Source organism: Sceloporus undulatus, chromosome 2 (assembly GCF_019175285.1).
Source record: "Sceloporus undulatus isolate JIND9_A2432 ecotype Alabama chromosome 2, SceUnd_v1.1, whole genome shotgun sequence".
In the NCBI taxonomy this organism is placed as follows: domain Eukaryota; kingdom Metazoa; phylum Chordata; class Lepidosauria; order Squamata; family Phrynosomatidae; genus Sceloporus; species Sceloporus undulatus.
The window spans coordinates 161361415-161386945 of NC_056523.1; the positions used below are offsets into that span (position 1 = coordinate 161361415).

Genomic DNA, 25531 nt, shown 5'->3' on the forward strand with positions numbered 1-25531 from the left:
CCTAGTACGCGCGGAGCGCATACTTTATGGCGGTTTGTAACCCGCCACTAAAAAGTAACATCTAAGCTTAGTCCTCATCTAGATGTATGTAACACTTTAAAGACAAAGGCACTATTTGAAAGCTTCTTAGCATGACAAAAAGGATAGTTTCTGAGTGCATCAGTCTCTGGAGATAGGCAGAGGGATGTTGGGCTCTGTGCCCAGCTACAACTCACCTGCTTTAGCCGCTTAATTTCATGCTCCATTTCCACTTCTCTTGCCTTCACATTAAATTCACTCAAGCTAGATGAAGAACTTCTCCCTCTTCCAGGTCGTTCACACTCAAGCTTATACAACTGCAGGTGTTCCAACTCCTTTCGCAAATCCTCAATAAGCTGAAGAGAAATAGCGATACAAAAGACCAATTCGTTAAGCAGCACATCAAAATCTGGGGCATAAAACCAACTGACAGTGTAAGGAATATAAATGTGTCTGATAGAACTAAGCTCCAGCACACCTAAAAGAACCTAGTGAAGGGCTCTTAATCAAACAGAACTCTTTCCATATGGATACTTCAGATAGCTGAGGAAACTCTGTATGTCAAAATAGATCTGCTGCCACAATAAACTACAGTTCCCAAGATTCCTTAGCACTGACCCCAGGCAGATAAAGCAGTCTCAAACTGGAATATATCTGCAGTGTGTTTTGGAGCCTAGATGTCAGTGGAGCAGTGAATCTACTATGGGTTTTAGTCTAAATTTTACAAGAACCATCCCAGAGAATCAACCCATTTTTGAGTGGGATTTCAGAACCCTGGAGAACCCTTTAAAATTCAGGATAAAACCTAGTGTGGAGTTACTACCCCATTGACATGGAAGCCATTAGTCGTCACTGGCCAGGGAAGAAAGTGATGGGTAGACTCTACCAGGCTTGATTTCGACATGGGATGGACTTTAATCAGGTTAATTTAGGTAAGAGTCCAAAAAAAACCCCACAAATTAGTGGCAGAGCACATACTTTGCATGCAGGCAGCATCTTCAAGTAGGGCTCCCTGCCAATAACGTAGTTATAACAAACTATTACCAGGCAGTAGAGACAACAGCGAATTAGGTAAGATGTATGGTAGGATTCCTATGTTAATGTAACTCTGAACTGGGCCTATTCTAAACTGAGCTGAAGCAGGGAAGAACTGGGATTTCCCTGTCCATAGACAGTCAAGTTTTGCTCTCCTTGCATTTCAGAGGCAACTGCGTCTGGGGGTGTTGAATGGTGGGGATTCTAGGACAGGCTGTCAATTTATTTGTTAATTTTGTATCTTATCATTCTATCAAATGGTGATCAAGGTACCTCCATGTAAGATACCTCCATTAAATAAAACAAAAACAACATCCAATGAAAACAAATCATGTTTTTAGATGTTGATTTGCAGGTCACCAAAGCCTCAGAAAAATTATCAGAAAGTATTGGGAAGGGTGAAAGAGACAATGGAACAGTACTAAACAGAATGGTTCCCAAACAGTGATGTTTTAAACTCTGCAGTTCATGGTGCTAAACCTCAGTGCCTTGATCTTTCTCACCACCATTCTTCTTACTGCAGAAGTCCTGAGTAGGTCAGTCTGAGAAGTGTTGCCACTTCCTGACAACACCTGCTTCAAAGCAACAGAAGTATGCATTTTTACATAATTTTTAAAAAAATAATTTCACTTTCTTACCATGCAAAATATCTGTGTCATGAGAAAGATGCAATGTTCAGTCTAATCTACAACTATACTTTTAAATAAATAACATTTTTATAATGAAATATATAAGAGGAGACTCATCCACCTCCTGAGTAGCCTCCCTCTCCTTGTTAAATTCCAGCCTGTTTTGTCTCAGTTTGTCCATCATTCTTTTGTATAAGTCCATCTCATCCTTGAGCCGTAGACTGGTATCTTCCAATCGGTCGGACATTCGCTGTCTCTCCTGAGAAAAGAGAAAACAAAGCTCTGAAAACTGTTTTGATATGCCCAGGAGAAAAAACAGCGGCAATATGTATACCGCCCTTCTGGAAGGGCATCATCCTCCATTCCTAGAAGGACAAGTAATATATGTGCCCAAAGGTAATGATTGGGCCTCCAGTGATTGGAGAACTTCTCTCAGACAACAAAGAGTTAAGCTGGGGGAGAGGTAGATGCTAATGAGTAGTTACAACATAGCTGACCTAAGGCCCAACTGGCCAATCAGTTGAGCAGGATCCAGAGTTCCCAGAATCTTCCAACAGAGAGCTATAAAAGGCTTCTGAGACCATGCAGTGAGTCTCTGCAGTGTAAGTCTAGCTTGTTGGGAAAGTTGCAGTGTTGGGCCTGTGGTAAAAAGGCAGGCCTCAGGGATGTGGTTTCAGCTAGGCAAGGGGGCCAGCTCTTCACATCCAAAAACCAATCAGGGACTGCAGATTCCATTCCTGTGTGAGTAGCTTGGGAATGTGTTAGCTAGAGCATTTAGGGTTTGTTATTTTTATCCATTGGCTTGCCTGAAATGAACATCGTATAACTATGCATACTGTACCTGCAAGGCCAGGAGGCCTTGCATGGATGATATCTTATTGTTCTGTTCTGTCTAGTTAAAATAAATACTTTCTTTAAAAGTATCTGCCATCTCTGGGCTCCTATACATGTGTCTTAGCTTGGTTGTTGCTTGCTTAGGTTAGCAAGGGAAGAAAACTATGGCGTGTTACAGACGGGCGCAAGAGGCGCCGTCATCGTGCTGCGATTACGCGCGAGGGGCGGCGCTTCCAGACGCGCCTTGCCCCTCACGCGTAATCGATACGTCAAAATGGTGGCGCCCTATACAGATGGGCGCCGCCATCTTGACGTAGCGGACGCTCTGCGTCCGCACGTCCCAACCCAGAAGAGACATCGCGAGTGTGCGCTTTGGCACTTGCAACGTCTCTTCCAGGTTGCCCGAAGGAGCACGATTTCCGCGCTCCTTTTTTGCAGTGCGGAGGAGTCGCGCGGTTTGGCTGCTGCGGCTCCTCCGCACTGCAACTGGCAGCGGCCCAAGACCGCCCCTTTTGGGCAGTCTGTAACGGGCCTATAAGTCCTTAGAAAGTCCCAGTGTGTGCTAAGGAGAATTAATTATAGATTCACTGGGTGGCGGCAGTGTGACTAGAGCATCTCAAGAGTTCTCATTCAGTTCAGCAGGGAGCAGGAACAGAGACCCAGGAGACATGGGGAAATTAAAGGATCTGCTGGGGCTAAGGGCCAAGAACAAGGTTGCTGTTTGGCTGCTTGGACTCCAGGGATCATCACACCATATATCACCCAGCATAAAATGAAACAATACCAACTTTACACACACAAAACTATCACTGCAGGACTAACAAAACTCCGGATCCTTCTTTGTTGGCACACTCATTTTTCCTGGGTTAGGATTCTTGGCATAGGTGAACATTCAAACGTGTGGCTCCCCACTACCTTAATTACATTTTGAAAAGGAATCGTTCTAATAAGATTGTTAGATCCTGCTGGATAGAACCCCTTAGATTGTTGTTGTTGTTGTGTGCCTTCAAATTATTTCTGATGTAAGGCAACCTTAAGGTGAACCTATCACAGGATTGTCTCTGCAAGTTTCTTTGGAGAGGGGTGCCAATGCCATCCTCTGAGGCTGAGTGTGCGTGATTTTCTCAAGGTCAGGTTACCATTTTCTTATCCCTACATCAGGGATGGATGTGGGATAGATAGGGAACCACAGCAGAATGGCATTTATTTCTAACTCTCAGTGTTTAACCAAACTGCTTTCCCTTTTAAAAATAAAAGAAACAGCTGGCTGCTAAGATGATGAGAGCTTTTTCATAGAGGAGGGAGTAGATTTAGGACTGGATCAGTATGCAAAAGGACCACGATCTCAATTCTGGTTTCCAAAGCAACATCTATGTGGAGCATGTGCTTAGAGGCACTGCATTCCTTAAATTCTGTCCATATCCATCCCCTCCCCTATCCTACCCTAACCTGGCTCTTGAATGTGTAGCAAAAGACCAAATGTTGGATACATTACTCTTTTGAATGACAGTACCTAGAATCCCCCCAAGCAAAAACAATACAAAACAAAAGAAAAATCCTATGGTTCAAAAAAGGAACTTTCCCAAGCTCTGATAAAATAGACTCTGAAAATCTGAAGCCTGCCTACTCCTCCTCAATTTCACCATTTTTCTTTTCCAAAAACACTGCTTGTCTATTACCTATCCAGCTACCTTATCATCACAGCATCAGGCCGATAAGCCTGTTAGGAAGTACTAAAAAGCAAAAGAGGTCATGGCTGGATGAGGCTCCAGCATACTCCCCCTCAATAATTAACTCAATTTTCTGGTTTAAGTCAGCAATAAAACATGTCAGGAGGCTGCATCAGCTTTGCTGTTCTGCTAAAAAGGCTGATACTTCCCACCCTAATAAAGGAAGGCCTGCTCCTGTGCAAACAGCTTGGAGGCAGATTAAGATTCCTCTCCACCCCTTGCCCCCCTCACCCCCCATGTAACAGGAGCAGCTGTGCCTACAGTTCTGCTCCTTGGTATGAAACTATTAAGCACCCTTGGGCTGTTCCTAGGAAACATCTAGAAGGAATATATTTGTGAGGAGAGCTTATGGAATACATATATATGTTAATTTTTAACCTAGGAATTTTCTGTATATCTGAGATGCAAAGCTGCTTTTGATTGGGCACAATACCCCTCTCCAGGTTGCAGGTATTGATTAAAGAAGATAATATGAAGAGCTATGCACTAGCAGAATTTATTCCCATGTTCTGAAATAAGATCCAAGCTTTTCATGTGAGAGGTTCATCTAAAGATGGAGACTGGTACTTCTTGAGGCCAGGAAAGCTTAATCAGATCCCCTTCCACAATGTCCACTGGGACCTGTCCACATTCAGTGACACCTGTGGTGGCTCTCCATAGTGCACCATGATAACTTCTCATATCATAAGAGCCCTGTGGGACTGTGGAGCAGAGTGTCTCTCAGAGTTTCTGGAACCTAGTGATGCTTTGCTCTACAGTTTTTCCCATGGTGGTAATGCAAGCTGCAAAAGAAGGATGAAAGGACCATCCCTACATAACCTACGTGTTGCCTTGGTCTGAAGTCACCCTTATTGGAGAACCTTGCAGACTGAGCCTTTTCACCTCCAGCCATGCATGTATTCTATCACTAAGCTATGCCCCCTTCTCTTTTGGCTGGGAGAACTGTGGTGTTTGAACCGACAGCTTCATGGGCACAAACCTTACGGGCAGTACACTCCTTTGAGCTCATTAGTCCACAGTCAGAATACAAGTGCAACAAATACAAAGGAAAAAAAAAAAAAAAAAGACTGAAGCTGCAAGGTTCTCCAGTACGGGTGACTTCAGACCAAGGCAACATGTAGGTCATGGATGACCCTTTTGTTTCTCTTTTGCAGCTTCCACTACCACCAACATGGGTAAAATTGTACAGTAAAGCATCACTAGCTTCCAGGAACTCTGTGGACACTCTCTCCACAGACCTATAAGGATTTATCATATGAGAAGTTACTTTGGCATATTTCTGCACTATGGAGAACCATTAAGATGTCACTGAATGTAGACAGGCCCCCAAGGGACACTCTGGGGAGACCTGAAGCAGCCTTCCTGACCCAAGAAAGTATCAGATCTCAGCTTTAGATGAATCTCTCACATGAAAATCTTAGGTTTTATTTCAGAACATGAGAATAAATTCTGCTCTACTATATATTCATGTGCATGACTCTTGGGAGCATCTTCTTTAATCACTAGCTAGTACCAACAAATCAATAAATAGGTAACACTGTACCATTCAATCACAGCATCTCTCCATAGGTCTAATGTCTGATCACATCAACACTGCATTAATGGACCACACAACCTGATCCAAAAAGCCATCAATCCAATTTTCAATTAAGCAGTGTAGAGCCTGAAAATTAGTGTTGATTTGGTGGGTGCAAGCATTTAAGAGTACTATTACCTCATCCAGCTTCTCAGTTTGTGATTTCAGTCGTAAGACGGTGGTTTTCAGCTCACAGTTTTCCTCTTCAAGCTGCTGAACCCTGAAATCAAAGAAGAATAGTAAAGGACTATACAGAAAAAAAGCTTTCCTTCTGTATAGACAGAGTATACAAACAGTGTTTCCATCATGAGCAGGAAGCGTACAAATAAACAAGATGGTGAAGGAGAAACAAGGTTTCTCAAAGATTTATGAAAGGCCAACACAATTTAGAAATGAAGTGTTTCCTCTTTTGGAAGGAAGCAGAAATCAAGAAGTCTACAGAGGGGTGGGGAAGTTAAAAGTCCAACATGAGTTTCTGTATATCACAACCCTGATAGTCTCAGAACACTGGCTGCACTGATGTTACTATAGGAATTGAATTAAGAAAGGGGATACTGCTGGGCAAATACATATGTGAATTGGGACTTAGGTCTGTAATTGCAAAACAACCAAAGTGCTCCAGTACTTTGGAGAGTAAGAGTCAAACTAAACAATATCTTGAGCATCCTTTTAGAAGAGATGCTCTATCAAACTGTGAAAGAAGTCTGTTTGTCATGGCATGTGACTGTCTAGAGCTACTTATTGTGCATTTAGCTTCCTTGGAAAGTAAACCAGAGGGTAATTTGCTGAGGTATGTAAACTTGGGTGCCCATTGTGGGAGGAAAATAGTTTAACAGCAGGTGATGCATTTATCTTGGTATCTAGTTGCTCTGTAAGACATTCTTATGAGGCAATGGCTGCAAAGTTATAAACTGTACCTTGTGTTTAGCAGTTCTATTTCAGTGCTTTTCTCTTTTTCAGACTTGCTGTATGCTTCTCGGTGCCTCTTTACCTCTTCTTCCAGAGTCTGTGTAGCTGACGTCTCTTGATCTTTCAAGAGTTCTTCCAGTTCATGGACTCTGGCAAAACCATGTCACTTATTTAGATAACAGTTCTACTCATACATATGGAAATAACATATCCATTATAGTAGCCACTAGATCTGGCAGCTGCCAACAGCAGATAAAAAGGGTGTTGTACCCTGATTTTATAGACATTTTCACCATGCTTTGTAGGACCTCACCTCTACATCCTGAGCATTCATGAAACTCCCATTTATTGCAATTCTGTAGGTACTAAGCCAACACTTATTTGTGCTGCTATAAAGAAAGATGTGTGATAAAAGGAAGCTGTAAACCTGGAGAAAGAATGGCTCCAAGGCTCTCTGCTGTGAACTCCAACCTCAACATTTTTTTTCCTTTGCACCTCCAAGTGGTTGTGAATCCCATCCAACCCTGCCAGAATAAAGATTTCTTCTGTTCCATCTGTACTTTACATTAGGATATTTCTTGCACAAAATTAGGGCTTCTACCCCTCACATTATACAACTGTATCTTGTAGCCTGTATTTAGAAAAGTTACTTTTTAAGACTGTAGCTCTCAGAATTCCCTAGCATGTCTAGGATTTCATCAGTACAATTACATGTATGTCTACACAGAAGTAATCCCCACTGAATTCAATGGGGCTTATCCATAGGCAAATATGTCTAGAATTGCAGTCTGGGAGTTGCAGTCTAAAGAAGTAACTTTCCCAACCATTTCTTGTAGCCTAGTTTGAGCTCTGTTCTTGCTTCAGGGTCATTTAGTGGTAAAACTGATGGACTAGGACTTGGACGATCCACATTTAAGTCCTCACTGGCCCATGAAAGCCACTGGATGACCTCCAGCCAGTCACACTCTCTCATCCAATCCTACTTTGTGGGACTGTTGTGAGGAAAAAGTAGAGACGAGGATTGGTATGTAAGCTGTTTTGAACTGATTGAAGGAAAACTGGTATACTGTAGAAATAGAATGAATGAAGAGCTGCAACCACTGAGGATAGGGGAAGTTACCCAATAACCAAAAAAAGCTGTTGCCCCATTGACACAACTAGTAGCTGTCCATTTCTAACAGGTTTTGGGGGCAGTGGGCAGGATTAAGACTTCTATCTAGCTTCTTTACTCTTCATTCTGCAGTTTTAGCCAATGTTTGCTTCCTGTTCCTGTGCCTACTTGCTCTTTTTTTCAGTAGGGGCTTGGCTATATGGACACCATACATTACCCTGCCTTCCTTTTTCTTCTCAATCAGATGAAGCAGACCCTCTCAGCCTCCTATATGGATGATGTACAGCATGGTGTTGTGGTTTGCACATCAGACTAGGACAGAGACCAGAGTTTGAATCCCCACTTGGCCATGGAAATACAGTGTGGGACCTTGGGCAAATCACACACTCTCTGTTGGGGTGTAGAGATGAGCTGTGTCTCGCATATACACATGCAGAGATGATGCATATAGGCAGGAATGCCTAGAAGAAGGTTTTTGTGAAGAGCCTGCAGCTCTGAGCTGCACAGGAAAATTCCTCCCACACACAGGATGCAGTCTTGAGCTCCCAGCTTCAAGGAATGAATCTCTGGACAGCAAGACTTCACTCAACATGAAGGCTTTTAATCTTTGTTGCAGAACTATATACAAAGATTATACCGAGTATCAGACAGCCGTCTAGAATACTCACAACTATACAGACCAACAAAGTGCTTAGCCAACTGCCGGCCACAACAACCCAACAATGGAGATAGCGACTCTCTCCCTTTTATAGGTGTCTTCCTAGAAGTCATGTGACAGCTATGCCACCAATGAAACCTGGCTGGTTTCATACCCAGTACCTGTTGCATCAAAATACTACCCATGATGCACCTCTGGCTGGCTTCACCTACTGTGCATGTTGCATGAGACTTCCCATGATGCACAGTTCACCACATGCTGACTCATGCACCTGCCACTTGGACTGTAATAACCTCTACTTCAGTTCCACCTCGTGGCCACATCCATGTCATTTTCCAGACCAGGGTGCCACATGGTCTCGACACTCTCAGCTCCAGAAAACCCTGAGAGGCCAAAGGGTTGTCATAAGTTGGAAATGACTTGGCACACAACAAACCTGTTTCTTAGGCACTGGAGGCAATGCGGGAGGTGGGGAGACTTACCAGTTATTCCGCTTGGCCTTTGGCCATTTCCAGTCATATGACCCATTGACTAAAATGCAGGCAGGTGGATAAAGGGGAAAGCCAACAAAATGAAAGATGGCGTTTTGACACATGTTCTGGGCCCTGTTAAATTATGCCTAGCCAATACTTTTTCCACTTCTGACTGGGCTTGAAGGTTGCTTTTCTTCCTGTGATGATGCTCACCAGAGGATAGACATGTCACACCTATAGACTCATGGAGTCTGGCCAGGAGGTGTATGCCAAGCCTATTTCATCTCCTGCCAAAGCAACTCATTATTAAAGCACCTTCCCCTTACTATAGTTTTAATAAATCTTTGAATCAACTCTATTTGGGAAGGTGGGGATTGGCTTCCAAAGAAGACAGGCAGAAGATAGAACTGAACATTAGCACTTTGTGACCCGCCAGGTTTTTGCTTTCTGACGTTTCTCTTTATAAGCTTTGCCTTTAGAGATGACAGAGAGGCAACAGTGGGCAGCGTGCTAGATTTACCTATGAACTAGATGTGTGTTCTCCTGTTTCAATTTGCTCTTCAGGTCACCATTTGTCATGCTATCATTTTCCAGCTCTGTCACTTTTTTTTCTAGATAAGTCACCTAGAGAAATAAAAGAGGAAATAAGTATCTTCCCTATGGAAAATGAAGAAGCTAGGCATTGTCAGTGTATTGGTTCACTGTTCTTCAATTTGGCCCCCTTTCAGATGAGTTGGAATATAGCTCTCATAATCCACAGTCAACATCCATGCTCTACAATGATTATGGGAGTTCTAGTGCACCATATCTGGAGGTTGGGGGACGGCAGTATAATTCTTTACAGATACACATACACACACACAGAGGGAGGGAGGGAGGGAGGGAGAGTTTTGTGCACATCCCCTCCCAACATTAATGGCTCAAACATTTTACATTATTAAAAGAAATCACACTGAGCTTGCACTGGATCAAGATAGCCTCTCTCTTGCAAACTCATAGTAATTGATAAATCTCTAGATCTTCTCACCTTTTCTGTGATATCGTTGTCACATGAATCTATGCTGTCTCGAAATAGGTCCTCTGTGCTGCCATTGCTGCTGCTGAAGTTGCTGTTATGGAACAGCTGTCTATCAGGGAAAGACAAGAGGAAAGCTGTTGGGCCCTTGGAAAGGCAGTTGGTAAGCAAGCAAGGGAATCCTGGTGTGTCCCCTTGGTGGGGAAGCTTCCAACATTGAAAAGGAACTCATAAAACCCAAATCATCAGTGCCAATATTTAAATGTGAAACTTCCCAGAAATGAGGGTCTATATAACAATTTTTAATCCAGGGCTTGGCTACACATATTTCTAAGGGCTGTACATACTTTCCACTGGATTTCAGAGAACCACAGCTTTTCCTCCAATACCCTCCAAAATTCAAAACCTTTTTGGAATTGAAAAAGGCCCTTTATACCTTCTACAGGACATGGAGGGGGCAATTTTATTACATTTCTGCCTTCCTCCCAAACGATTTAGGGCTGATAGGAATTGCTTTCCCTCCCCAGTTATTTCTCATTTTGAAAAAATACAACAAAAAACCACTCCCTGGGCCCAAAGCAGCTGGGGGTGTAGAAGTTCATGGGAATCCTGCACTATGTCCTCTAGGAAGCTGCATGTGGTCTGTAGGCCACAGTTTGCCACCCCTGAAATAAAATTGTAAATTCACATGGATTTTATAAATGGCAATCTTTCCATGTTGCTTCTGTATGCAACTTTCCTTTCAGATTGACAGTTGAAGCATAAATCCGGCAAAGTCCCAAGCCCAGTTTCAGTTGTTATAAAAATGGCACAAGGTACACAGAGCACTACTCTGATGGTTGTATATGCTGGGGAGTCCTGTCTGTAGCCTCTGCATGCATTGCACAAACTTCTGTAAAAAGAGGGCCTTCAAAAACACCTGTGTTGGAGGCAGCATGCCTCCTGCATACACATTTTGCTGTTAACACTACTTGTGATAACTGAATAGGACTAAAATGTATCCCTTTAGCCTTTCCTTCTGGAAAGGCAAGGAAACAGTAGTAGTTTTAGAACAGGGACCTCAATGTCTAGGCCTTAATTTGACCCATCTAGGTTCCTCATTCTATCTCACAAAAGGTGTGGGAAGACTCTTCCAACTAAGATTGTGTGACAGATGAATCCTGCTCTTATCTCCAATCATTGGTGGCAACTGATGTATTACAGGAAGCAGAATCATTCACAGGATAGGCAACCAAATTAAGTGCCATATCATGGCCCCAGCCAAGTAGAAATTCAACAGCTTTTCCCAGAAGGCATACCAAGAGACAAGAAAAAGTTTCACCCAGTGATTTTTTGCCTTCTGGTTCTGGTGCAGCAGGAGCTATGCTGAAACAGCTTAAGGTCTGAAGTTGTCTATCTCTGAATTAAGAGCAAATGGAATGGCCTCTGATACAAATTTAACTACCATTCAAAACTCACACAGCTCTTTCCTACATTGTCAAATGGTTGAATGTGTTTCCATTCAGAGAAGATAAACTGTAAATGATGGGGTCAGATAAAAATAAGGGCAGAATGTTTCTTACCTTCCAAAAGCTGTGCTAGATATTTTTCTGTTTGGACTAGAAGAAACAAAAACAGAAGACATAAATTCAGTTAATCTTAATCTGCAATTTAACCTTTATGATCATGTAATGCAGAAGAGTTTCTGCCTTTCCCCAAAGTAAATGGCATTTTTTAGGTATAGCCTCTGATACAGAAAGGCAAACACCCTTCATGATCAGTAGCCATTCATAGCTTTATTTCTTCCATAGGCTCTCAAGAGAGAAAAGAAATCTGAATTGCTGGTTTCTTATGGAAAAGCAGGTGTTCCACAAAAAGATTCTAAACTGTGTGGCAGAAAACCCTCCCACCCTGCCCTTAATCTGACCATATGCCCTTTGCATTTTATGGGAATAGGCCTTTGTTCAGCATTACTAAGAAAAGTCTTTGCAATGGCAAATGTGCAGGCAGGTAAAACGAGAACTGAGTCAACAGGAAAAAAAATCAATAAAGATAAAATACTTAGCATATTAACATAAATCAGGGAGGAAATTTAGAAAAAAAAGATGCCTCCATTCAATTACAGAAAAGAGAATTTTTGATTTTTTAAATATCAAAACGAATAATCATGATCAATCAGATTTCTCTTAGTTGGGACCTAGTTTACAAAGGCAAGGTTGTCTGGACCATCAAATGCTTTCCATTAAGAGAGGGTTATGCAACCAGGGGGGCCCTCCAGATGTTTCTGGATTGCAATTCTTATAAAGCTATGCTAGTTTATTGGTCACTCTTGCTCCCAATCGCAAAAGCAAGAAAGAATAGTTTTTGTTCAGTGAGAAAAAGCTAGAGACTGCACAAAATGACTCATTCTGCAGTGCTGCAGCAGTATATTCTTCCAGGTTTAAGACAGCATGGATTTAACTTGCCTCAGAACCTTTGCCAGTGTTCAGTGCCTGAGGAGATGTGTAAGATAAGAAGCTAATGTCTCACACAAACATGGCTTCTGAGCAGCTTACAGTTAATATATTTATGTGTTTTAGGGTTGCAACTGGATTTAATTGACTTAGTGAGTAAATTAAAGCTTGGTAATCAGATAAACTGAATTTTAACTGATTGCCTTGCCAATTAAGGACACACTGGTTTATTTCTCAAAGCTGTTTTGGCATTCTGACATTTTAAAGAAAGCTGAGGTCCTGAGTTTGCAAGAACCGAGCAGGGCTGTTGATGACCAGAGTTTTCTCATTCATAGGGTCACCATAAGCCAAAGCTGACTTGATGGTGAATAACAACAACAACAACAACAACAACAACAAGGAAAGAAAATGAGATAGCTTAAGATGGTTTGTCCCCTAGAAGTGACTGCCTTTCTTTATTAAATCATAAACTGCAATACAGTTCTTTCAATAGCTCAAGAGGGAACTAACATCACTAATATGCACATTTAATAAATTCAATGCCAAATTGGCAAACTCACAATGTAGTCCTGTATGGATCTATTCAGAAGTTAGTTTCAGTTAATTCAGAGGGACTTACTCCTGGGTAAGTGAGTACAAAATTGCAGCTCATTTATTTAGCTTACCACAATAATATACACAGATTCTGACTCATCCTCATTACTCAAAATAACTAAGCTTCACCATTAAAAATTAGAGGATCCAGGGATGTTCAGAGAAATGTGCTCCTGCAGGGTCTGCCGGGATGCCACTGTGCTCACTCACCTGTTTGCCTTCAGGTTTTTCAGTCTGGCTTCCAAGTCATTAAGCAGGTTGATTTTCTTGCAGCACTGTGTGCAGTAGACATCCAAGAGCTCACTATTATAAAGATGTCTCATTTTTCTTGGGGTTTGACCAGCACTGTGAATGCAAAGGCATAGAGATGATCATGGGGTCCTGTATGCACAAATTAATTTTTTTAGAAAAAAAATCATATTTATTCTTTTCAAATAGAGGCACCCACACTGCTCCTATTATCACAGCATTTGTGGCCAGGAGTTACATGTTTGCTTTCTAGACACATCTTAACACCTGTTTGAAAATTTTAACACCCATCTACATATGCTTTGCTGGCTAGAGCTCAGGGGAGTTGCAATCCAATATCTGGAGAGCCACAAGTTGCCTACTCCTACTTTTGTGATTCTTAATATAATTGCTAATTTTATTTAACAGAATCCCCCACCCAAGTTCATTTATTTGAGGAGTGACATTCTCAGACATAATCTAAAAAGTCATCTTTCAAGATCAGTCACTCTCTGAAAACAGTTTATTGATATCACTTCAGAGTCTGAGCTCTCTATCCAAACATGAAACAAAAGAACATCTCTTGCTTTGTGGTAACTCTATGAATTGACAGGTAGAGGTGTGTGAAACTAGCCAAAATCCTTCTGAGTGAGCAAGATTGTTTCTTCTGGGTTCTCTATTTGTGTTGACACGTTTGGAGAGGCCCTAGCCTATATTCCTCTAGCTCTGCCTAAACTCCTTACAGCACTCCTTTAACCTGGGACCCTTTCTCGCTGCACAGGTATCGTTTTATGCTAGCACTTTAACAGCCACAGTTCCATCCTGTAATATTCTGGTTTTATTTTGTTTTTTTGTAGTTTGTTCAGAGGCACCAGAGAAGAATTCTTTGCCTGAAGGTTCTCAACACCCCATCCACAACTGCCAATCCTAGGGTTCCAGAGGTGGTTGCCATTGGCAATTAAAGTGGAATTCATAGCACTATAGCTGTGCAGCATGAAAGCCCTGGGACATTCCATAAGCACATAACAGCAGTCATTAGTTCACATAATCATATACAGAAAGCCTCCAGGCACTCCATGCCATCATAGACAATAACGCTCAATTTAAACAAGCCTAAACATTTAAAGTAAAATTATTTTGCTATTCTTCAGATATTCTTGCTATTCTTCTAAGCGCCCCCTCCCCCTTGCAGAAGATGGTATTTAAAAAAAACAAAACAGTAGACAGAAGAAAACGTTTTGGGGATTCCAGCCTGCAGTTTTGTAAACTGGGATAAGATGATGTGTCATGTTTCAAGTGATCCCATTAGGATAGCCTCCTACAGCCTGGCACCCTTGTTTGCAACCCTACATCTCCAATCACCCCCATCATCAACCATACTGGCTACAAAGCTTATGGGAGTTGTAATGAAAATATGCATTAAAGAATCCTGCTTTCAGAGTTTGTGAAAAGTGGTAGGTAATATTCTGCCCAATTTTTTTATTGGTATATTCAGTCCAAACTGAAAAGGAATGCAGAGGCAAGTCTGGCTTTTATGTTCACAGAAACAAAATCACCCCCAGAGTCACCAGAATCAAGCTGGCATGCAATGCAGCTCATGCAAGGTGTTAAGGGGTGTGTGTGTGTTAAACTGACAGAAATAACCAACCTGGAAGAAACAGATGAGCCAAGATCAGAATAGGCATTAGTTCTGCTTTCATCATCAGGGCATGGGCTGCTGGGAGTGAAGTCCACATCGTCACCTTCTCCATAGTCTTCAAACTGTTCTTCATTACTGATCAAAGAGGCAGTGGAATAGGTGGAAAGGTCTGATGCTGCGGAGGGATTGAGGGGACTGGACCTTGGGTGGAGAAGGGGAACATCAGGGCACACACACAAGGGAGCATCTAATGCTTCCACTTTCATGGTCAAAAGGAGGTGCTTTCAAAATCAGGTCATACCCATTGTCCACTTGAAGAAAATGGGTATAGGAGAGGGAATTAAAGTAATAATGATAAAGTTAATGGGAGAATTCTGTTCTTGGCCCCCAAAGTTTCAAACAAACAAACAAAACAAAACCAGAACCCTCATCGCTGTGTTTCAGACCACATGGAGTTATTTTTTAAGGTTGCCTTTCTTTGACTCAGTTAATTGGTTTTACATCACTGAATGGCTGTTGCTATAAACCAGACAAGAAACTGGAGGGCCAAAAAGATGGGCGTAGGAGTGGCTCTTAGTCCTTTAGTGGCTGCCCTCCTTTTATAAACAGTTCACAGAAGTGACCTATACTAGGTACGCATATCGAAAAAGACTTATCCTGTGCATTTCAAAAATGCTGTATATGTGTGTGAGTATAAGCACATTTGGTGGTAATATAGGAGAGGTGCTTCTCGGTGGCTGCTCCCAAGCTCTGGAATTGCCTCCATAGAGAGGTCAGTCTGGCCCCATCCTTCCTATCCTATTGGCAGACCTTTTTGTTCCAACAGGTCTTTGAGAGCTGACTGCTTAGGGGGAAAGGGCCTTGAATAATGTGCAGTATTGTCTGTTGCTGTTTTTACTTTAAAAATGAGCAAGCTTTTAATTCTATTGAAAGTTTAACTGTATTTTAACTTTTGTATTAGCTGTATCTGTTTAGTAAGCCATTTTAAGTGCCAGAGCTAGGGAAAAGATGGGATGTATATCACTACAGTCAGCCCTCAGTATCCATGGGGTATTTGTTCTGGGGCCCACACCATCATGGATACCAAAATCTGCAGGTGCTCTCAAGCTTGCATTGTCACAAATGGTGGCACGTGCATGTGGGTGCACTGCCATTAGGGACAATGGGACTTCAGGTGACGTCCCCAACGGTGGTGCAGCTGTATGCATGCGCCACCACTGGGGACAATGGGGGCTTGCCATCCATGGATGCTCAGAACTGCACTAGGCCAGTAACCTCAGATGGAGGCTTGGTCATGAGTTCTCTGCCCCTTAAATAAAGAGGGAAGGGGAGGTCCCACACAGTCGCATTGAGCAATGGTTAGTGCAGGGGTAGGTAAGTGCAGCCCAAAGATCAATGCTTCCCCCAAACAATTTTTGAGATCCAAACTTCCCAATTTATTATTTTTTAAATGACAGATTTTTGACTCCCTCAATGCCTGTCAATCACCTCCACCCCAATGTGGTGAATTACCTTTCCTCCCCTAAACAGCCAAAAATAAAACCACATTTGGTGGGGTGCGAATGCACTGATGTGACCCACCAGAAGGATGACAACTGGCCCTTCCTCATAGCTTACAATGTCTAAATGGGACTGTTCATTCAACAGCAAAGCTCATTGGATGTCTTTGGAGAAATTATTCTCTCTGAGCCAAATCTATTTTGCATCCTTGTTGTGAAATGAGAAGAGAACCTTGTATGCCAGGGTCTGAGATACGGGATCTCCACAGTTGGTGAACTACTACTTCCATCACCCCATACCACCAGTCATACTGGCTGGGACTAATGGGAAAAGGAGATTTAACACCTAAAGGGCCACATATTGCCCAGTCCAGAAGTATGTTCTGCTGGGTTCATGTAGAGGAAAAGTGGAACAGAAATGTAACAAGCATCAGAACACAAGCAGAACCTGCAAGGACTGTTGAAGGCAGAGAGTCTCAAGTTTGCAGCTGAAGGAGAATTTTGCTTACTTAGGCCCAGTATAGACTGGTGCAAAGTGCTGGCCTGGGGCCGATTTTAGGGCTCCGGAGGGCTGAGCCTGTGCACCATCTTGCGTTGCCCTGCCCACACAGGGAATGCGAAGAAGACACACAGGCGTTTGTGCGCTCATACACTGCTCGCCGGAAGCAGCGGTGTCATGATGCGTGAGTGCCATTATGGTGCTCATAAAAAGAAGCCACCTAGGTGGCTTCTTTTTAAGAAGTGCATCAGTGCTGCATGTGCGGTTGGCGCAGCACCGCTGAGGGGCAAAGACGGGCGGAATAGAGCCGCCTGTCTGTATCCCCTCTTAGTCATTATCTCCCCATTCCCTCATGTCATGCACAGTCTGTGTGCTTCCTGAGTGCAAACAAGCTCAGTAGAGCTTCCTTTGCATGACTGGTCCCAGGTACCCTTCAAAGATTTTCCCTGTCTGCCAAAGTCCCTGCTTGCTTCACAGAGCAAGTGCTATAATTCTGTGCTTGTTGCTACTTAGTCTTGCTTTGTTTTCTGCCCAGCTTAGGAACCATTTAGTTTCCTCACTTCTGTATTTGCCTCTGCTTTTCTGTTGGACCACAGAGAAGAAATATACCTGTACTTTTTGTTTGACCAATCCCTGATAGGTAAAACTTTTATCCTTTACTTATATTCCACCCAACTGAGTGGGGAGAGGAGAGGAAAAAGAGACTGATGTGCTAATAAGATTTTCCTGCCCATAGAGGAGGGTCAAGAAACATGTGGCCTGCAGATGTTCTTGGACTGCATATTCCATCACAATTCACTACTAACTGATGGCTAGAACTGGCGGGACCATTGGCTCTACAATGTTGAGGACTGTCCACTCCTACCATAGAGGAATCAGGTATCTAAAATGGATTGATCTCAAATTGCTCCTCATCTCTCCTAAAGGGGATATATGATCCTGACATTCTATATTCCAATCTCCACTGGCAGCCAATGATATGAAAGCAACAGTTCCATCACTACCTACTGTGAGGAAGAACAACAGGGGAATGCAAAGCTGGAAGGACCAGGCCAGTATGTCTTGAAAGATAGAAAGCAATATCTGAAACATCATCTTAGTTCAAATGTTTCACTTACTTATCTCCAGGCAAGAAGAGGCCACCCAGCCCGCCATCCTTCTCTTCGTTCCTGCTGCACACATCTGATGCTTCTGAGCTGTGAGCACTTTCAATGGCACTGTCCATATCTGACTCATGGTGGACTTCCTGTTGGGCCAGGGTCATGTTGTCCTCATCAGGGAAGAGATCTGATTCACTGTATGCACTTTCACTGTCCAAATAGCCACCGTCTTGGATTTCAGGGCCCTAGGAGATAAAGAGAGAGAGGGAAGGGTTAGAAATTACTTTGTGGTGGTTCCGGTGGATGACTGCTGAGAGGATCCAAAGGCCATCCCTTTTTTTAAATTTCACAAATAACAATGTAAGTTGACATGCTGTGATTTTGCTGACACACATAACTGGATTCAGTTTTGACAGACAAAACCCACACCTTATCCAGGCCACTCCCTAGTTCAGCTCACAAGGGGTGAAGTGGAGTTTGGGATGTGACCATTTGAAATCTGGGCACATATGTTTTCAAATAGATCAGCACAGTACATTCAATGTAAGTGTGTATGTTTGGGCTGGTTCAGGACTCTTAAATCATCAAGCTTAATACACAAATAATATTTCCATACAGTTTAGTCTGGGTTGTGACCTGGAGTGTGCTGCTTAGGGATGCCATAACCCGGTGGCCGCCGGGAAAAGCACGCTTTTGGGGGCCCCTCCCGGTCATGGTCCGGTTTGGCCCCCAGCAATGCATTGGTCCCGGCCCCACATGCAGGCCTCTGAAGCAGGAGCTCGTCCCCTGCTTTGTTGCCAGCCAGCCATTGGCCAGCTGGCCAAAGGGGACGGGTCCTCTGCGCGCGCTTCCCAGGCGTCAGCAGGGGCCAGGGGCAGCGATCGCGACCAGCCCCCGCGCGTCTTCCTGGCCTTTAAGGAGGCCTGGGACTCCTTAAAGGCCAGGGAAGAAGAAGGAAGCCGGCGGCGATTGCAGCCGGCTCTCCCTCTCTTTCCTGGCCTTGGTCTCCTCAGAGGCCAGGAAAGAGGGACACTTTTTTTATGTAGGACACTTTTTTTTTATTAAATGGAGGATGCCCCGTGCCCCTTCCTGGCCTTTAAGGAGGTCTCGGTCTCCTTGGAGGCCGGGAAGGGGCGTGGGGTGTCCTCCATTTAAAAAAAAAAAAGTGTCCTACATTTGAAAAATGTTGTCCTACATTTGTCCCGGTCTGGCGGTCCTGAGGTATGGCAACCCTAGTGCTGCTGAGACATGGAAGAGCTCAATGTAGTTCAATGACTTGCTACATTACTTTCTGCTTTCTTATAGCCTTTTCACTCTAGGATTGCACATGGAACTTAGTGATTTCCTGTTTCCAAACTACTTTAGCAAAGCCCAACATGACAAGACCTTGAATGCCTTCCAGTTTGGGTAGCTAAAGAACTAGTTACAGTCCAGAATGCAAGCTGACACCTGGAGAAGCCTGTCTTTGGAGAAATTAAAACAAAGTGAAACTGGCTAGGTCTTTGTTTATAACCAGTTTCACAGAGGTCTATGTACCAGAAGGAAATTTCTGAACTTAAGGAATGATGGAAACTACAAAGTCTAAATGAAAATAAGGATAAAGGTTATGAGCAGATTCTGACACACTAATTTTCAAATAGCACACTAGGGTCTATACAGGGGTTGATGGAGACTTGTGAACTGGTTTCTGTGCTGGCAGCGTTAAGTGTCACTACCATTATAAAACAAGTCACTAGCAGATAAGTAACAGCCTACTCTTGAGACACACACAGTGTTTGAATTGTGATCTTCATCTCTCTCATTTTGAAAGAACAAAGTCCACTTTTGACCTAGTGATTTTCCCTTGCAAGTTTAATCTGATAAGATGTATGACTGCAACTCTAGTTTTCAAAACTCCCTGTAACAATAACTATCAGAAAAACAAGTTCTTATCTACCCATTTTCTTTCTGGAAGACTGTCAGCAAAACCTATAGTAGGAGTCTAGCATCAGAAATACCAAAGTTAGCAAAATTACATGGAGAGGAGGGAGAAGGAAATTTTTTAGAAATGTATTCAGAATCAGAAACATACTTGTAGCTTTTCTTCTTAGAAAGATTTCTGTTCTAGTCTGCATATACTAAACACTTACAGAACTTTGAACTCAGTTTCTAGAATACAATTTTTTCGCTCTACAATGACGAATGACAGACAACAAGTTTTCACTAATATAACCTTTTGATACGACACTAAATGATCACAATGTGTTGTGTGCCTTCAAGTTGTTTCTGATTTATGTTGACTCTAAGGCGAACCTATCATGTGTTTTTCTTGGCAACATTCATTCAGAGGAGGTTTGCCATTGCCTTCCCCTGAAGCTAAGAGAATGTGACTTGCCCAAGGTCACCCAGTGGGTTGCATGGTCAAACTACCATGCAGTTTAGTCTGGGTGTCCAGAGTCATAGTCCAACACTCAAACCACTATATCACACTGGCTCTCACACTAAATACTAGGTGCTAACATATCAGAACAAGATGTGTCAGTACTGGAACTGTCTATCACAACCCCATGATCTGCTATAGTCATTTTTAAAGACAACACAATACTTTAGCTTCCCCGAAGAATCGGCAAGATCATAGAGTTGGAAAGGATTGCAAAGGCCATCTAGTGCATCTCTGTGAGTCTATATATTGCAATTCTGTGATTCACTGACTTTTAAGAATAACTTGTAGAGATGTTCAGTTTTTTGAAAAGAGTCCCATGGTACCCAACAGCTCATGTTTTGCACAATGTACATTATTTCTTCAGATAACTACTGAAGAAAATCAAAGGAATGAGATGGTAGGTCCCAGTATATTCCAATCTGACAGTGGCAGAGGAGGAAGAGGAGGAGGAGGAGGGATAATAATAGTAAACTGAGGTTTTCACTAGGTCTGATAATAGTCAATACAATTTAGAAATGTGGAAATATAAATTTAAATCTGCTTCTTCAGTCTTAAATCTGGCAGCATGAAGTGTTTTAATCCTGCCCTGCTTTAACAAATACTTACTGAAATAGCATCTGAACCAACCTGATCGAACAATGGTGACTTCTGAATGTGTTTGACTACTGTTCCTAACATGGCCCACTAGCATGGCTGTGGCCCTTGGGTTCCACCCCGGTGGTTCCTCCAAAGGACATTTCCCCAGGGTGGGTAGACTGGGATGTGAAGAGACAGCTGAAGGGCAGGTGCACCGAGAGGAGCAAAAACTCATTTCCACTGGAGGGTTTCCCTTGCCGCTTGGCCTCCACTCCCCGCCGCGATCGCTAGGTGAAATGTAGGACAGAATTTTCAAATTTTGTCCTACATTTTTCCCGGTTTGGAGGTCCGGCACTATGGCAACCCTATGCTGAAGCTACTTGACTCATAGTTTCTCTTCTCAATGATGGGCCTTAAATTTTAGAATGCAGCAGGCCCTTGGTATCCACTGGGGTTTGGTTCCAAGATCCACCCATGGATAGCAAAATCTGTAGATGCTGAAGTCCCATTATATACGGTGTTGTTGTAAAAAGATACACCTTATAGACAATAGTAAAATCAAGGTTTGCTTTTGGAATTTATATATTTTTTAAAAAATATTTTCAAGCCATGAATGGCTGAATCCATGGATAAGGAAGCTGTGGATACAGAGGGCTTATTATATAGAGCGCCCGCGTGTGCTTTACATGGCTGTCCTGAAAGCCACACAGGGAGAAGGGGCGGCACGTCGCGCCACGTCCCATAGGGACAAATGGGCATGCACCGTTGCGCCACCTTGTGCACAAGCCCCATTCATTTAAATGGGGCTCGAGCATAGGCAGAATTTGTTTTATGCAGGGGAGTCCGTAACGGATCCCCCGCATTAACAAAAGGCGGACTGTACTTAGTCACTGTGGGTCCCCCTGGAATCTAAGATGTGAACAGCCCTGACATGTGCTTTTGTTGGGCCTGTAAGTTCACTCATATTTTTGCCAGTGAAATGTGGGATATGTCACAACCACCCTCCCTTATTCCTAGCACCACATAGCACCACAGTGTTCAGCCTCTGACACTAAAAGAGGTTCTAGAGCATGGGCCACTACATGCAGACCCAAAGCCTCCATTTCAGGTGAAGCTGGAAGGGGGAAGCTGAAAAGGTTTTTTTAAAAACCATCTCAATCTACCAAAGAAATGTGGTGGTTTGATGACCCTTGTTCCCCCACTATTCCCAACCTCCCCAAACTGTTGGAATGAGAAATATTGGGAATGATTACTAGAACTGGATGTGACATCACTTGACTTCCAGACACACTGGGAATAGCCATGAGGCCCACATGGGAGGGGGGACGCCTACCCTTCATGCAGTTGCCCGCTAGTGTATCCCCTCTGCGTTACCAAGGTACTCAGTCTCACTGCCATTTTCTACTTTGATTCCAAGAAAGTATGCAAAGGCCCGTTACAGACAGGCACCGTAGGACGGACTCAGTCCGTGCTAGGGTTAGAAAGGGGCGTCTCTTCCAGACGCCCCTAACCCTAGCACGGACTGAGTCCGTACGAAATGGCGGTGGCTGTTCCACATGGCTGCTGCCATCTTGACATAGCGGATGCTCTGCGTCCGCACGTCGCACCCCGGATATGATGCCGCGAGTGTGCAACTAGCGCCTCGCGGCGTCACATCTGGGGCCCAGGAAGGAGCGCGATTTTCGCGCTCCTTCTTTGCTGCGTCTGGGAACTGCGCTGTTTGGCTGCTGTGGTTCCTGGATGCAGCAACCGGTGGCGGCAGCAGACCGCCGCTTTTCGGCGGTCTGTAACCCGCCAAAGACACCCAGCACAAGAAAGCAGCAGTAGTCCCTGGTTATTGCTGATCTCTAGCAACACAGATGATATAAAGAAATCTTACTTCTTATGCATTGGCGTCAGATCTCTAGAACACATAGATGGTCCATTTTGTTCCCTTATTTAATCAGGTTCATCACCACTACTTGGTCATCTTAGAGGTCTGGTAAGGGAAAGCTCCATGCATGAAGCCCTACTATCATTGCTAAATACATTGGCATCCATTAACTATGGCCTAGCCAGGAAATCTGACAGAAGACAAGTCAGCATCCCCCACACCCATCTGACACACAGAACCAAATGAGATGGGCTGTTGTACACACTACACAGTTATAGTTCTGTGATTCCACTTTAACTGTCATGGTTCCATGCTGTGGAATTCTGAGAGCTGTAGTACAGAGTGAAGCATTTAGAATCATAAACCAGAGAGCACGTCTGGTGCCTCACCAAACTACCAATCCCAGGATTCCACAGGATTAAGTCATGACAGTTAAACTGGAATAACAGGGCTGTAACTGTGTAGGGCCCCTTCTGTATGCAAGGGTCCTTTGACTCCAACAACTGAACAGCCTCTCCCTCCCCATTAACACACATATCTGAGGGCAGTAGGCTAGTTTATGTGGTACAGTGCAGGCTCTGTGGTACCCATAGCACTTTCCTCCGAGAGAGTGGAATGTCCAAGGAGATGCTGTTGATGCCAGTTGATGCCTGCTTCTTGAGATGGTAGTCTCACCCTTCTTAATGGTAGGGCTGGCCATTAAGGTAAAGGATGCTCACCCTAAAAGTGCATAAGGAATTCCCTTTTTCACCCCAGAACTCTTTGCACTCATCTCTCATTATGGGAAGAGTCAGCATAGTGTGGTGGTTTGAGCTTGGACTACGACTCTGGAGACCAGAGTTCAAATCCTCACTTGGCCATGGAAACCCAGTGGGACCTAACAGCACATTATCTATCTTTTTTGTCTAATCATAGCCAGGTTTGAACAAATGGATGCTTTGAAGTCCAAGAGCACCTCAAAGAAGACCTGAGTAGGATGAGAAGACAAGAGGCCCAAAATAATTAAGCTTTGCACCACCACCATAATAATAATCACTTTGACAGTGGTGAGTATCTTGTATACATCAATTGATATCAATGCCAATTAATCCTTTTCAATTCCAGGTTGCAACACAACATAGTGAAAAAATGAAGGGGAGGGATGAATACTTCTACAAGTCACAGTATATCATTATCTGAGATTCCAATAGTCTGATGGAGAAGTTGTGAAAACCTATTTTGCTGTTTTAAAAAAACAAAACTCCTGTGGATCTACCAACAGAAATCTATGTTCTGCCTATTAATGTTCTATATATCTGTAATAAGCCACTCTATTCAGATATTCTAAACCCTGGCTACAAATCGTTCTGCTAATTACAACATCAAAAGATATAGCTTTCTTGTGGCTCACTGTGATTCCTGGATAAAAAAAGACACATTTTTCCAGTAAGCCAGGGCTGGGCAAAGCACAGTTCTTCCTATCTTGTTTTAATGCAGTTTCCATCAATCCTTGCCAGCATGGTCAATGATGAGGAGTGCTGGAAGTTACAGTATAACTGTGTATGAAGGCCTACATTGTGACATCTGACTCAATCAACTCTGTGCTTTTAACCAACAGGGGGGAGGGATGGGGAAGGAGAAATGTTGAGGTGGCTAAAGAAAAGATCTTGGAAAAATTACTTTTTGGGACTCCCAAAATACAAAAGAGAGAGAGAAAAAAAAAACACTAGGTGGGAGAGTGGAGTGACAGGGATTGGATGAAAATGGAAGAGTTTGGGGATATTAATAAAAAGGTGTAGAAGTAAGGAGATGAAGAATGGGAATCACAAAGTGATTGGGTAGGAGTAGAATGCCAGGACTCGAAGTGGAGAGAAAATATTGTGAGAAAGAAAGGAATGTCAGGATAAAAGGAAGCAGGGAAATAAATGGAAGGTACAGTATATGTTGAAGAAGCAAGATCCAAGAAGGATTGTCTTCACAAGCAAGACCCTAGAAGTGGGTTGTCTGCCTCCTTTTTGTTTTCCATTTTAAAAACACAGAATGAAGTAGCATTCTCTGTTGTCAGTATCTCATCAAATCATTAAGATAATGGAGTCAGAGTGGAAGGGCAGAAATAATCAAGGAAGAAATCTTTCTACCTGAAAGAACATTTTTCTTTTTCTTTTCTTTCTTTCTACCTGAAAGAAAATGGGGACATCCTAGCCTATCTTGGTCCTTGCCATTGCTGTTAGCCTACATCCACCTCAAGACAACACATCTTGAGGTGTCTGAGAAGGAAGCATCAGACTCTATAAGCATCATGTCCCACAGAAGGAATCTGCTCACTAAGTTCTTCAGCCGCGGGTCAATCTCTCTCCATTTTAGGAACCAGCCATCAGAGGGTATAACTATACACTGCAATTACTATTATTCGCTGACAGGGAGGTCTTGCAATTATTCTTACTGGCTTCAACAGAGCAGTTGTAGCAACTATCTTGTGCACTCTCCCAGATGCAGAAACAGGGGGGGTTCTGGGAATTGCTTTTTTGGATTATAAATCCCACAATCCCCCAGCCAGTATGGCAATCAGGGAGTCAAATTCCCTCTTCCCCATAATCATTTGGTAAAGTAGAGAGTTGTATGACCAGAGGGTGGAAACTGGTGCTACCACCTCTGCTGGGATATATGTTTATCTGTGTGGTGTGTGTGTGTAAAACTGTTGC

General features: G+C 43.2%; 1 protein-coding gene across 4 annotated transcripts in view; it reads right to left on the reverse strand.

The window, feature by feature from the left end:
- RAB11FIP4 (RAB11 family interacting protein 4) overlaps nt 1-25531 on the reverse strand; it is a 274208-nt gene that overhangs the window by 8400 nt on the left and 240277 nt on the right. For 2 of the 4 annotated variants that reach the window (XM_042453652.1, XM_042453655.1), the window contains 10 exons: nt 17998-18224; nt 14891-15082; nt 13225-13359; nt 11551-11586; nt 10001-10100; nt 9494-9597; nt 6740-6880; nt 5961-6042; nt 1804-1941; nt 216-374 (listed from right to left, as the gene is read on the reverse strand). In XM_042453652.1, coding sequence (XP_042309586.1) covers nt 216-374; nt 1804-1941; nt 5961-6042; nt 6740-6880; nt 9494-9597; nt 10001-10100; nt 11551-11586; nt 13225-13359; nt 14891-15082; nt 17998-18224 — 1314 coding nt within the window. The remainder of the gene's footprint in view (nt 1-215; nt 375-1803; nt 1942-5960; nt 6043-6739; nt 6881-9493; nt 9598-10000; nt 10101-11550; nt 11587-13224; nt 13360-14890; nt 15083-17997; nt 18225-25531) is intronic. The other 2 variants (XM_042453653.1, XM_042453654.1) reach the window with 2 other exon arrangements.